The sequence below is a fragment of the Rhopalosiphum padi genome, chromosome 3, assembly GCF_020882245.1.
Source record: "Rhopalosiphum padi isolate XX-2018 chromosome 3, ASM2088224v1, whole genome shotgun sequence".
NCBI lineage: Eukaryota > Metazoa > Arthropoda > Insecta > Hemiptera > Aphididae > Rhopalosiphum > Rhopalosiphum padi.
Window position 1 is genome coordinate 79,075,198 of NC_083599.1, and position 13,914 is coordinate 79,089,111.

The 13,914-nt window shown below is 28.5% G+C and overlaps 2 protein-coding genes across 2 annotated transcripts; both read left to right on the plus strand.

Moving 5' to 3' along the window:
• Window positions 1-2,056: 2,056 nt before the first annotated feature.
• Window positions 2,057-4,025, plus strand: LOC132925944 (zinc finger MYM-type protein 5-like). Its single transcript, XM_060990299.1, has 4 exons — window positions 2,057-2,255; window positions 2,615-2,677; window positions 3,223-3,297; window positions 3,403-4,025. Exons 1-4 carry the CDS (start codon window positions 2,057-2,059, stop codon window positions 4,023-4,025), a joined length of 960 nt encoding a protein of 319 aa, XP_060846282.1.
• A 3,235-nt stretch (window positions 4,026-7,260) lies between these two features.
• LOC132925945 (zinc finger MYM-type protein 1-like) lies at window positions 7,261-9,791 on the plus strand. Its single transcript, XM_060990300.1, has 2 exons — window positions 7,261-8,788; window positions 9,535-9,791. The coding sequence occupies exons 1-2, from the start codon at window positions 7,261-7,263 to the stop codon at window positions 9,789-9,791; spliced, it is 1,785 nt and encodes a 594-aa protein (XP_060846283.1).
• The last annotated feature ends 4,123 nt before the right edge of the window (window positions 9,792-13,914 follow it).

Genomic DNA, 13,914 nt, shown 5'->3' on the forward strand with positions numbered 1-13,914 from the left:
TAATATCTGACAAGAGACATCATCTCTGATGCAGAAAGTTTAACTGATGATTTTTTTATATGTTCCATACTTAGTACAGATGGCTTGCTCCCTTTGTCTGGGCCAAAATCAAAATATAATATTCTTTCATTAAGGACTTGTAAAGAAAACATTTTTAATTCAAGGACATAATAAGAAATTAAAAATGATAAATCATATTTACAAACGCCTTCAAGGAAATCATGCATTATATCAACCCCTGTTTGATCCAAAACCCGAAAACCTTGTACATCATGCTAAACACACGATTCTGAAATCCCAGTATTGCTAATATTCCAACACATCTATATTGTATTGTTCTACAGTCCTTATCAGAGATTCATCAGCATAGCATTGTTTTTTCATGACTTCTTTTCTAACTTTACATATGCGACATGGATAATTTGGCTGAAAAACTTTCTACAAAACCTGTTATATTATGTATGCCCAAATTATCTCCTAAAATAATTGCCAACTCAAACTTAATATTTCCTTTAAACATAGGAATTTCAATATCAATACCATCGTCTCTCAAAAAATTTAGCTCGTCAATAAGTGGCCTAAATATTATATTATTACCAAACTTCTGCCTATCACTTGAATGAAATAATAAAGCTAAAAAAATATTTTTAAGAGAAGATTGGTGATGGTTAAGTATTGTGGGAAGAGTCATATAAACAGCCCCTAGTTTATGTACACCAGATTTACTTCCTGTGGAAATCCCACCTCATAGTCGTCGAAAAATAAAAAATTGGTAAAACAAGCTGATTTTCATGATTATTTAATTTTTTTTGCCAAATACTACCCTGAATAAAATTAACAAAAATTGTGTCATAACTTTTAATTTTATTCATATACTCCAAAGTATCCAATAATTCGAAAAACTTTTTTAAAACTTTACGGAGAGGAATTAACTGTTCAGTGCAATTAGTTGGAGGAACAGTAAAACAATTTCTATTTCTATTTTCGTTTATTCGTTCACCTATAGTAATTTCTTGTGGCAAAATATATGTGCCAAGATCTGTGTAATATTTTATACGTTTGTATTCGGTACTGAAACATGCAAAACTGTTATCAATATTATTTATTTTTAAATTTAAACTTTCATAAATGTTAGTAGATATATTGTCATCTGTGAGTAATTGTAAAGTTGTATTTATCAATGAGTTTTTTATACCTCCCACAATACCATTAATCAGTGGCGGCTTTGGGGGTGAGGCAAGTGAGGCGCCGCCTCACCTAAAATTTTGTAACAAATAATACGCTAAAAGTATATTTCTTGACAATAACATTTAACAACTAATAATTTTTAACATTTTTATGATTTTATTTGAAAAAAATTCTTCTTTACGAATTTTAATAATATGAATTATCATTTATTTTATTATAGTATAATATTATTTCGTGTTTATTACCAAAAAATAGCAATAAACCGATAAGAAATGCACGAAATAATAATTACGTAAGCAAACGCTCATATTTCAGCCGGCGGAAATATTCCGATGACGTCAGAGAGGCGACGTTGAACGTCGCCTCAGAATTGTAACTTGTGTACATTAATTACACACACATGCGAATGTACGCGAATGCGCGTGACTGTTAAATAAGCTGAATAGCGCATGCGCAATGATCTTAGGGCCGTTACACACGAGCGATATTTCATCATACGATTTGTTTATCGTACGATACTATAGTTGGCAGAACAGTATTAAGTCAATACTAATAACGTGGACTCGCGCTCCGTGCTCGTGTGCCGTGTGGTGTGTAACCAGTTTTATTATCTTTATAAATAATATACTATAATACCATATCCCAAAATATCTATTTATACTCAATTATTTTACAAGGAAGTATAAATATATAGGCGTACAACTAATAATATAATAAATTGCGATAATATTATAATATTACAATGGAGGCTAAGAACTACGAGCTATTAAATTTAATACTTTAATAGTAATCGTATCTTTCGTATCTGAATGTGGTCTGTATCAGTGAATAATCGTGAATATTGTTTATCGTTTGTTGAATTTTCAAAATGAATTCTTGTGCTTGCGGGAAAATTCGTGGTGAATTAAATAAGACCAATTGGTCTCGGCATTTACTGTCATGTGGTAAAAAAGGGAAAATTTCTAATTGTAATTATACTAGTGTCACAAATACTACAATAACATCATTTTTTAAACCACCAGTCAATACTCCATCAACAACACATCCTTTGCCAACAAGAAGAACAGGTATGTTACTTTATTTTTAATACCTACTTATTCACTTTATAGTTGATTAATAATTAGTCTTAAATAGTCAGTACCTACTTAATATATTAGTATAAAGTATTAAGGTCTATGCCAACTAGTTAAAAATATTATACAATTATTTTTTTAAATAAACTGTTAACACTAAAACATGTATAAAAACATTACTACATATAGAAACCTATACAACTAGTCATCAAATATTACATTTATATTCAAAGGTTTAAGGGAAATCTGGTCTAGTTGTTAATATTTAACCATTAATTTTACTTTTAAATTTGTTAAAATAGCTTTAAAAGTTAATTTTAAATAAAATTATAAGAAAAGTAATATTTTTATAGAACAAACCAGTGACAATACTTTGGCTATCACTGATATTGATCCTGCAAACCTATGTGAAATAAGTGAGTATTATTTGATATTTTTGATAATTAATCAGCTTGAATAGAGAGATACATCATGTTAGTATAGCCAGTATAGGTATATAATAAATGTTATAGGCATAAATATCACACTTTTAATATATTAATAAATTATTTATTATTTTATTAATAAAAGTATTTTGTAAAAAAAATAATAATGTATAATGCCTACATCATTTTTATATCTGTTTATAAATTTTGTGTTAAAAATCCAATCAAACCTAATCTAATTAATGCTTTCATTTATAAAATGACCAATACATAGTTAAACAAATGTTTGTTCTTTTAATTTTTTTAAAATTGAAAATGTTTCTAAATAACAAAATAATTTAAATTCTGATGGTGGCTGCATTTATGTTATTATAGGTAAAACAAAGAGAGTACACGTCATATTAATTAATAGTAAAACAGAAAATTTAAAATAACCTCCAAGGGTCTACTTTCTTATTTTTAACTTGAAATTAATTTCTTAATAAAAAACAAGTTAGTGTTTTATTATATTCAGTATTATTGTTTTTTAATTGTAGAGGATATTATAACTTCTAAACGACTGAATATTTTGGACAACAGTGATACAGATGAAATTAAAGATATTACTTCTGGTAAGATAAATTGTAATTTTTATTCATGGTATTTAAGTTAAATGTATGGTTTAATAAAAATCATTTTAGGAATAGTTTAAATTTAAAAACATAATTTTATTATAGATCCTGTAGTTGGAACTACTGAATTGTCATTTCAAAATGAACAAACTGAGACGGACATGCTGTTTTCTAACAATCAACACGAGTTATTAAATAGAAGTGAAGATAATGATCCAATACATTATGCCAGAATGAATCGAATTACTCCTAAACAAAAAAACTTTATTTTGAAGTTAGGCCAATGTCAGCCTTTGCCAGAACATGTTTCTGGTAAATCTTTTCCAATAGATAACCATGGACGTCACTTTAGCCATTTATGGTATACAAGATTTTTACCAGATGGAAGTAAAATACAGCGAGACTGGTTGTCATACTCCATCAGTGAAAACAAAATATTTTGTTTGCATTGTATGTTATACAGTGTAAATACACATAGCATAGCAATTAAGTCTTGGACAAAAATAGGATTTTCAAACTGGATTAATGGAGTTAGTCGTATAAACAAACATGAGTTATCCTCTGAACATATCACAGCAACAATTAAAGTTAAAATAAAAAATCATTGTGTACCATTACTTCCAAGCATAGAATATCAAAGAAAAATACAGATTGCAACAAACAGACAAATTGTATCAGAACTTATTGACGTTGTCCTTTTTTTGGCTCGACATAACTTAGGTTTTTGAGGACATAACGAACAATGGTCAAACCTAGGGTTGCCAGATTTCAAATCTCAAAATACGGGACTAAAAAAATGTCTATTCCAAACACAATAGAACCTCCCTTAACTCTTTCAACAAATTAATCATTAATCGTATTTAAAAATGATATCAGTTTTCCGTATATTTCTATAATAATAGATAATAAAAATAAAAATAAATAATATTAAAAATGTTAACATATTTTATTTGAACAATATTTCAACAGTGTAGACATAAGTATTTATTAGAGTATAAAATAAAAATAAAAATAAAAATACATTTTTAACCTTTTTTAATAAAATAAAAAAATAACAACCCTGTTTTAGATTTTTTTTTTGGCATTACCTAGCCAATAGGAACAAAATCTTAAAAATTATCACATTCAACTTTATAAAATATGAATACACTATACTTAAACTACCTAATTTAAACTTAAAAAAAAAACTAACTGGTTTTTAATAATCATAGTATATTATTATATTTATTTGAAGAATGAATTTCTTTTAATAACGATTGATTTCCAATTAAAAAGTCATGGAACTCTGTACAGGTTTCCTTAAAAAATGTCTTCACTATCAACATTGCTTTTACTGTTTTTATTTCCATTCTATTTTTTTCATCCGTCCATAAGTTATTCATATTTGAGAAAATTCGTTCAACATTTGCATTTGAACCTGGTATGCATATTATAAACTCGACTATTATTTTAAAATTTGGAAAAAAACCATCTATACTATTATTATTCATTGATTTAAAAATATATGTCCACTTTTCTGATAAGGTTTTTAAAGATTGAATATGTTCATTGTGTTTTACAGATTCTTTAATCATAGTAAATTCATCAAATAAGTGAGCCTCATTAATTAAATTTTTATTTGGAATTATATTTTTTATTAATTCAATAGTAGCTTGAATATTAACCCAGTTAAAATCATCATCAATGTTTTTAAGCGTAATCCACGTTATACCATCAAATTTACTTAGAGTGGGATTCGACCATTCTTTTATATATTCTAAGCAGGTGTCATAAAATGTATTACGGTATTTGATATATGTGTTTTCAGATAATACTGCTTCATCTCTTAATGAATTTAATACTTCTTGTTCTTTAGATGTAAAAAAAATTTCATTTTTACGAGATTCAATTTTTTTAGTGATAGACTCAACATAATATTTAACTTCAATTATTGAAATGTCTTTGGCCTCTACACTTTTTATACATGTAAAAAATAACTCACATTGAATTTGTAAAAAAATTAGAATTAAATATGACAATGGATTATTAAAAAAATCTTTTATTAAAATTGGACATTTGTCAATTGAAAGAAAATATGATTTTCAACCATCAAACATATCTATGAGTCGAGTTAGAGCAGGAAATAAAGACAACCAGCGAGTTTTAGAATGTCCTAACACGGTTTTGTATTCAATATTTACAAATTCGCAAAATTCTTTAAGGGCATGGACTCGAACTGTGTAAATATAAAAATGTTGAAAAATTTTTCCAATAATAACCTGTACATCAATTGGTAATGTGTCTGCGGCTGTTTGCACTGCATTGTTAAGTATATGTGCAGCACAGCCAACTCCGATTAAATCTTTATTTAAAATCTCTTTTAGTTTGTAAAATACGTTATTTTTTCCATTTCGAGCTACACCACCAAAGTTACAATTAGTATTATCTGCAGAAAAAGCAATAACTTTACTTTCGATTCCCCATTCATGGAGTATTGATGATATATATTGTGTTAGTAGTGATGCAGTTTCTCCCGGAAGCTCATTGAATTCCAAAATATTATTTTTAACTCCTTTGTCAGGTAGAAAATAGCGAACAAGAATAGGTATTATTTTTTGAGAATTATGGTTAGATGCATCAGTCATAATTGATACAAAATTGCACTTCAATAAATCTTTTTTCAAAATATTAACAGCATAAGGTAAAAATACATTAGTGATAATACATTTTGTTTTAGTCCTACCACAAGTGAATTTTTTCTCATATAATTTACGAACTAACTGAGAAGTACATTCCATAGAATTGAGACTTTGATTGTGTTTACAAGTATGATAAGCAAAAATTCCTTCATCTGCAGCTAATTTTTGTTCTTTATCTGCAAATTGTGTTTTTGGAGAAAAAAAATTTGTCACTTTTTGAGATTTAGACGCTCTAGCAGCTATATTATGAGTTATGACGTTCGGATTTTAAATGTTGTGTAATATCCGACTTACCACCATGTTCAATGCTGAATGCTGCTCCACATACAGTACATTCAATTTTGTATTCTTGTCCCGGTTTTTGACATTTTTTTAAGAACGTGTACTCACTTTGTAACTTTTCATTAAATGTACACTTTCTTTTAGGCATTTTAAAAATTAAAAGTTGTCACACGTTACAAACTTATTTCAATAAATTATTGTTATTTGATACGAAAGTCAAAACAACAATACAACACAATCAATTATCGTAATTTAAAATGTTTAAAATATTTTAACAAGCTGATACCTATTATGTTATAAAAACGATTATAGACTAATGTATATTACCGTGGTCTATACTCGATAGACTAAAAATTATAAATGACCAGATAACAATAATATCTTTTTCTGTTGATTAATCTATATTTATAAACTGGTAAACATATAAAATTATAACAATTTATGAATAGAAACTAAACCGGTATCGGTAGGACGGCTGACAAGTGGTGATTACGAATAACAAGTAATAGTTGTAAATTGTAATACAATCAACTGAAATTATTACGCAATATAATTAATATTGTGGGTACATTTTTACAAAACGGGACATTTCAGTGTCCCGACAAGAGTTGTTGGGACAACGGGACACTTGGTTAAAAAAAAGGGACATTCCCGTATTATACGGGACGTCTGGCAACCCTAGTCAAACCCATTATCAAGAGGGAATTTCAAGGATTTGATTACTTTAATGTCCAAAAATTCTGTTTCCCTTTCAGAACATATTACAAAGTTACAGTCTAAAGGCAGACAAGAATTATCTTTTATTAGTTGGGAAAGGCAGAATCAACTAATAGAATGTATAGCCAAAGATATTAGCACAACTATTCAATATCAAGTGAAGAATACCTGATTTTTTAGTATAGCCATTGACTCTACGTTTGATGCGTCACGTAAATAGCAAGTGTCTTTCATTATAAGGTATACTTGTTTAAAATCTGGGAATGTATTTGAACGATTAATAGCAATGAGAGAATCACCCAATACCTGCGGCAGTGATCTTTTTACTTTATTTAAAAATATAATGGAAGGTGAAGGTTATAATTGGTTAACTAATCTTGTAGGGCAATCTTATGATGGCGCATCAAATATGCGAGGTGCTTATAAAGGCCTTCAGGCATTAATTAAAGAAAAAAATAAACATGCTATGTTTGTGTGGTGCCATGCACACAGACTTAATCTTATTGTAAAGCAAATAGTATCATCTAATTCAAATTCTGTTGATCTATTTAGTAACCTGGAAACCTTGTATTCGTTTGTTTGGTGCGCAAAAAAACGAGTGGCTACATTTCGTCAACTTCAGATTGCAGATTCTTCTAAAAATCATCAACCGTTGGCTTTAAAGCGAGTATGCACTACACGGTGGTCATCACATTCAGCAGCGTTAGAAACAGTGCTAAATGCGCACAATGATATTATAAATACTTTGACAACAATTCAAGTACAAGAAGGACCAGGTGACCCTAAAGTTAGTGCTACTTGTAGTGGTTTATTACAATATTTTTCATCATTTCGGTTTTTGAGTACTGCATTTATATTTAAGAAAATTTTTAGCATTTTAGAACCTATTAACAAAAAGTTACAAACACGAGACATGGATTTGTTAGCAGCTACATCTTTAATGCAAAATGCAAAATCAAAATTACGTGAACTGAATTGTAGGGAGAATGATTCTTTTTCTGAAGTCATAAAAAATGCTGAAGAATTTTCAATAAAAAGTAGTATAGACTTTTCCTCTTTGTCTGTCCCTCGACATAAACGTGTTCCAAAAAAATCTGGAGAATTAATTAATGATAATCCAATAAACAATCCAATTAAAAAAATCAAAATAGAATGTTATTATGGGGCTTTAGATTTAATACAAACGGAACTGGATGATCGTTTTGGTGACGGATCTTCAGGAATATTAAAAGACCTTTCACTTCTCTCAAGAAAAAGAATTCTTGAAGTTAGGCTCTTGCCTAATTCTTTACCAAAAGATGCATTCAAAAAAGTTGTTGAATTATATGGAGAATTTTTAGATCGTGATGCACTTATTAGGAATTATATTGATTTTTGTGAAAACTATTTAGAACTTGAAAAAACAGTGACACTGCCAGAATATATTCATACTGAAACTCCTAATCAGGGTTCTGATGAAACTGAAGATTCTTTTGATGATTTTGAACAAAATGAAAGTAACGATGAAAATGAAGCATCTATCAGTGATAGAACAAATATAGAAAACTCAGGAAGTATGAACAAGTTATTTCAGTTATTTTGTATACTTGAGTTAAGAAGTGTATTTCCAAGTCTATATACATTGCTACAAATTGCTGTTACATTACCGGTATCTAGCTGCAGTGTCGAGCGATCATTCTCTAAGTTAAAACTTGTTAAAACCAAATTAAGAAGTACAATGACGGAAGACAGATTAGAAAATTTAATGAAAATTACTTGTGAGCAAGACTGTGAACCAAACACTGAAAGAATTACACAACACTTTTCGACAAAAAGTACATTATTATTAAAAGCTTTAACTTAATTATTAAAAATTTTAATAATAATGTACTTTTTGTCGAAAAGTATCTAATGTTCTAATAAGAATTTAATAATTTATATTCTATTATTAAATCTAAAATATATTATTTTTATTGTTAACTACATCTAAAATATATTTTTTTGTGGTCCAAATAAAGTATCTGTTGAATACATTACACTTATATAAATGGCTTAACTCTCCAAAATCTAAAGTAATACCATGCAATCCAAGGTCAACAATTTTAGCTTGTCCAACTAGCTATAATTAGTAAATATATGAAGATGTTATACATGTGGGTCTCATGGGCGTCCTTAGACATTTTTCTAGGGGGGAGTAAAATTAATTTAAAAAATAAATCATAATTTTTTTATACATTTTATTTATAGTACATTCTTATGTTACGTCATTATTACAATTAGGTATTATTGTTTTACATTATTATTTTTTAATTTTACCAATTACTGTGGGAATAACATTATTCTAGGGGGGGGGTCTTACACCCCCCCCCCCCGGTCACCCATGGTAGGTCTATAAAACAAATTTAGGTGGTGGGTGTCTGTATAAAAAATGTATAATTTCGCAACATGATTAGAAATGAACCTCGGCGCCACTGGTTGTGATACAGTCTTTTTTAATTTTTAATTTTTTAATAATTTAATATATCTCTAAATACTGCAATGGATAACATTGTAACTCTCTATATGGGTTATAATTTACTAGTAAAAAAAAAAGAAACTAAACAGCAAAATCGAAAATTTTGGGTTCATCCCTTATTAATTACTCGTCTATCAGAAGGCGCATTTACAATAAATTTTCACGGTCTCAGGAGAGATCCAAGAAAATTTTTTAATTATTTCCGTATGTCAGTTTCTGTATATTATGAACTACTTACAACATTTGTTGGACAAAAACTGACAAAAATTGACACAAATATGCGAAAATCTATCACTCCCGCTGAAAAATTAGCAGCACTTTGAGGTAAATATAATATTTTTAATCTTTTTTTAGCAACAAATTTTACCATTTTATTAACAAATGAAAACAAGTAAAAATAAAGTTAAACAAAAAATTTTAATCTTTGTAAAAATGTATATAACTAAACTGAAAAACATAACTTTTAAGTAAACAAAAACAACATTTTAACTTTTTTTAATTCAATATTTCATGAACTTTTCCCTAAATTAAGTCGATACGTGGATGCTGAGAATTAATAGCTATATAAGAAACTCGTTTATGAAGGAAGACTGTGACTCGGAACGTGAACGAGGCTGCGAATCTTCAGGAGATTCGATGTTTGTGTAGTTTGATGACGAAGGGGAAACAACACTCGAATGTGGTGTAGATATAGGTTGTATGGCACTAAAATATTTTAATGTATTGTTCTGATTGGACACAATTGGTTGATGACTAGATGCATAATTTTGATGAGTTGAGCGGATTGGATAGTTAGGTGACCCCTGTGCAGATGTGTTGTGTTGAAAATTCATATGTTGTAATACAGTTTGATGTTGAATACTTGGACTATGTGAAGATACAAATTGATTGTTATTTGGGTACATTCTATACGAAGGGCTTGCTTGGTTTAAATATTGTGGATGATGTGTGGGAAGTACTGACGCTGTGCGTTGTAGTTGGAGAGTTTCTGATGAAATTTGATTTTGTTTTATTGTTTGTGCAATTCTAAGTACTTCTGTTCTGAATATAAGTGTTTCGTCGTCATTAAATTTTCGTATAATGGGTAACAAAGAATGAAAAAAATGTTGATGTTCATCTGGTTTTTCATCAAAAATTTCTTTTTGAGTTTGTGCATCTAAATATTGCATAAATTTCTTTTCAAGATTTGTTTCTTTTTGTTTCTTTTGCAGTTTTGTTTTATTTGATTGGATATTTTGTGACGTAGAACGTGGTTCAGCTTCAATTTCTGAAGGTTGAATTTCAGTTTCCTGCGCATCAACTTCGGTGTTATCTAAATTAATAGAACTTGAAGTTTTTCTCGGAGTAATTGTGTTTATCAGAAATCTCATTTGTTCATGGTATAAATATTGTTTTTTATATTTTTTTTTTGCGCCATCTCCTGATTTGGGCTTATCCTCTTTTAAGTTTCTAGTAAATGCATCTCTAAGATTCCTCCATTTCTTTTCTATGCTGTTTCCTATAATTAATTAATAATTTGAAAATCGAATCTCAAATTATATACAACTATAAATTATTTAATATATACGACGATATAATATAATGCATTCAACTGTAACAGTGGTGGTGTTTAAAATGTAGCTACTGATACATATTATATTATATTATTTAAATAATCTAAAAAATGTCAGAGTTCAAAAATGATATAAAAACATATAAAATTGCACTATCTATACTTTACCCGTAACACACATATAAATATATTATGTTTTATATATTTTAAAATGAAGACAACTTATTATTTAATATTTCAGATACCTTGGGTCTGGGTGTACATTCACAGATTTACATTATTCCTACAAATTAGGAACATCAACAATTGCTCAGATTATTCGGGAAGTTTGTATTGTAATATGGGATGAACTAGTTGAAGTTTACATGCCTTCTTTTACAGATCAATATTGGTAAAATATTTCTACTGGTTTTGAACAACGAGCGAATTTCCCTAATTGCTTAGGAGCGGTGGACGGAAAACACATTCGTATAATTAAACCCACTGGAACTGGTAGTCAGCATTATAACTATAAACATTATTTCTCAATTGTTTTATTAGCAGTTGTGGATTCAGACTATAGGTTTATATATATTGATGTGGGATCATTTGGAAAGGACTCCGACTCCACTATTTTCAAAAATTCATCGTTCGGAACTTTATTGGCCAATGAATCACTACATATTCCCAGACCATCTCAATTACCGAATACGAATGAAACTGTTCCATATGTATTTGTTGGAGATGAAGCTTTTGGTCTATCAAAAAACGTACTACGACCCTACGCAGGAAGAAATTTATCGGAAAAAAAAAAAATTTTTAACTACCGTTTGTCTCGTGCACGAAGATATGTGGAATGTGCTTTCGGAATTTTATCAAATAAATGGAGGATTTTTCATAGACCTTTAAACGTTACCACAGATTTGGCGGTTGATATTACGTAAGCTTGTTGTGTTTTGCATAATTATGTACGTGAAAAAAATGGATATGTTTTTCAAGACACGCTAACTATTGATGGGTTTAATGAAATTGAAAGACCTAATAACATTAACCGCGGCAGCAGATTCGCAAGTGATATAAGAAATACATTTGCAGATTACTTTCATACCATAGGAGCTATACCATGGCAATATGGAAAATAGTTAAGTTATAATAATTATTATTTTTCTAATTTTAAATATTACTTATTAGTTATTAATATCGATTTTTTCGCCATAATATAATTTTTGCTTAAATAGTTTAAGTATTGACTTAAAATAATATAATATAACTATTCTTATAATATAATAATAATATAATGCTGATGACATAAATATAAAATGATGAGAAATTATTAAATTGAATATATTATTACACAACGTTTAAATAAGAAATAAAATGTCAACTACTTACCAATTTGTTTTTGTTGCTGCCTAGAGATCTTATTGAAATCTGAATAAAATAAAACACATATTTCTTCCCAAGCCGCTCTTTTTAAATTTCTATTTGAATAATTATCTAGGCTTTTATCCCAAAGAAACGCTCTTGATTGGACTTCACTTATAAGTACATCTATATCTATATTTAAATTGTCGTCTGAATATTCACAAATTTTCGGCGATGGCGTATTCGCTCCGCCAGAGCGGTTGCATTCATCGGAGGATGACATGGTACTGAGTTTGTTTTTTTGGTTTATCGAACGATAATGATCGTTCGTGTGTTTTAATCAATTTATTTCTATACATTTCGATTGAGATATTTTAGTCGTACGATATTTTTATCGTCTGGAATATTAAAGTGCATCCGACAGTTTTCGAGGCGACGTACGATTATCTTATCGTACGACATTTTATCGTGATCGTGTGAACAGCTCTATTTATAAACATGTAAATTCAAATATCGTGCGATAAATTAATCGTACGATGAAATATCGTTCGTGTGTAACGGCCATAGACTTATAGAAATAGACGGAACATTTGCCCCGAGGACTAGGAGGCGTGGTCGTGCCAAACGGATTAAGAGAGATACCATTAGTTTTATCATAAGAGTGAGAGAAATAGAACTGTTCCGAGGACAGCCAATTAGAGCGTTTGTTAAATTTTATTATTTTTTAAATGATAAGATTTGTCATGATAGTACATGTGATAGTAATGATGGTATAATCTATATTTTAAAATATAACGTTTTAAGTGTTTCAAGTTGAAACTTTCAACTCGTTAATCGTTTTTAAAACATAAAATATAATTAACTGTTAATTAATATCTGTAAGACTAGTTTTATTAGTCTATATAAGTGTTTCAATTTTTCTTTGTAGTTTGTTTTAAAATTAAAAATGTTCCATTGACAAATCTAAAATAAACATACAAAAACAATAAAATAATTATTATATATTTATATGACATTTAGTTTATTGGATCATAATAAATATTAAATTTTCAGTTATAGTTAATTAATTTATTGAATCATGTGTGTAACTAATTTTGTAAATTTTTGCCTTAGTGAAGATTTGAATACATCATCGTTTATCCTGGTTCCAATATGTCTAAGACGAACTTTCAAAAATAGATCTATAATTAGATTAATTAATTGCTCTCTATGATTATTGAATACACATTGATTAGATATATGGTCTTCAATATTTTGAAAAACGTCCATGTAAATATCTTGCTTTATTTTAGTTTTTAGAAATAATAAAATATTATTTTTATTAAATAATTCAGTTTGGTATTGTTTTAGGTAAGCTTCAGCACATTTACATATAAGTATGACATCATTACTTGGATTAATTAAATTACAACCATCCCATTGTTTAAACTGCAAAAATTTTATAATATAGTTTGGATTTTTTTGAATTAATATGTTTTTACAAAACAAACAATCAATTCGCTGTTTTACTTTTTTTACAATAAAGCCAGCTATATACTCAACGACATCTT

Excerpts from the sequence above, each read along its gene's own strand:
- LOC132925944 (XM_060990299.1), top strand. The coding sequence starts at position 2,057 with ATGAATTCTTGTGCTTGCGGGAAAATTCGTGGTGAATTAAATAAGACC. Across the intron at positions 2,256-2,614 it reads TTTGCCAACAAGAAGAACAG|AACAAACCAGTGACAATACT; the intron begins GTATGTTACTTT and ends ATATTTTTATAG. Across the intron at positions 2,678-3,222 it reads TGCAAACCTATGTGAAATAA|AGGATATTATAACTTCTAAA; the intron begins GTGAGTATTATT and ends TTTTAATTGTAG.
- LOC132925945 (XM_060990300.1), top strand. The coding sequence starts at position 7,261 with ATGAGAGAATCACCCAATACCTGCGGCAGTGATCTTTTTACTTTATTT. Across the intron at positions 8,789-9,534 it reads ACAACACTTTTCGACAAAAA|TAAAAAAAAAAGAAACTAAA; the intron begins GTACATTATTAT and ends ATAATTTACTAG.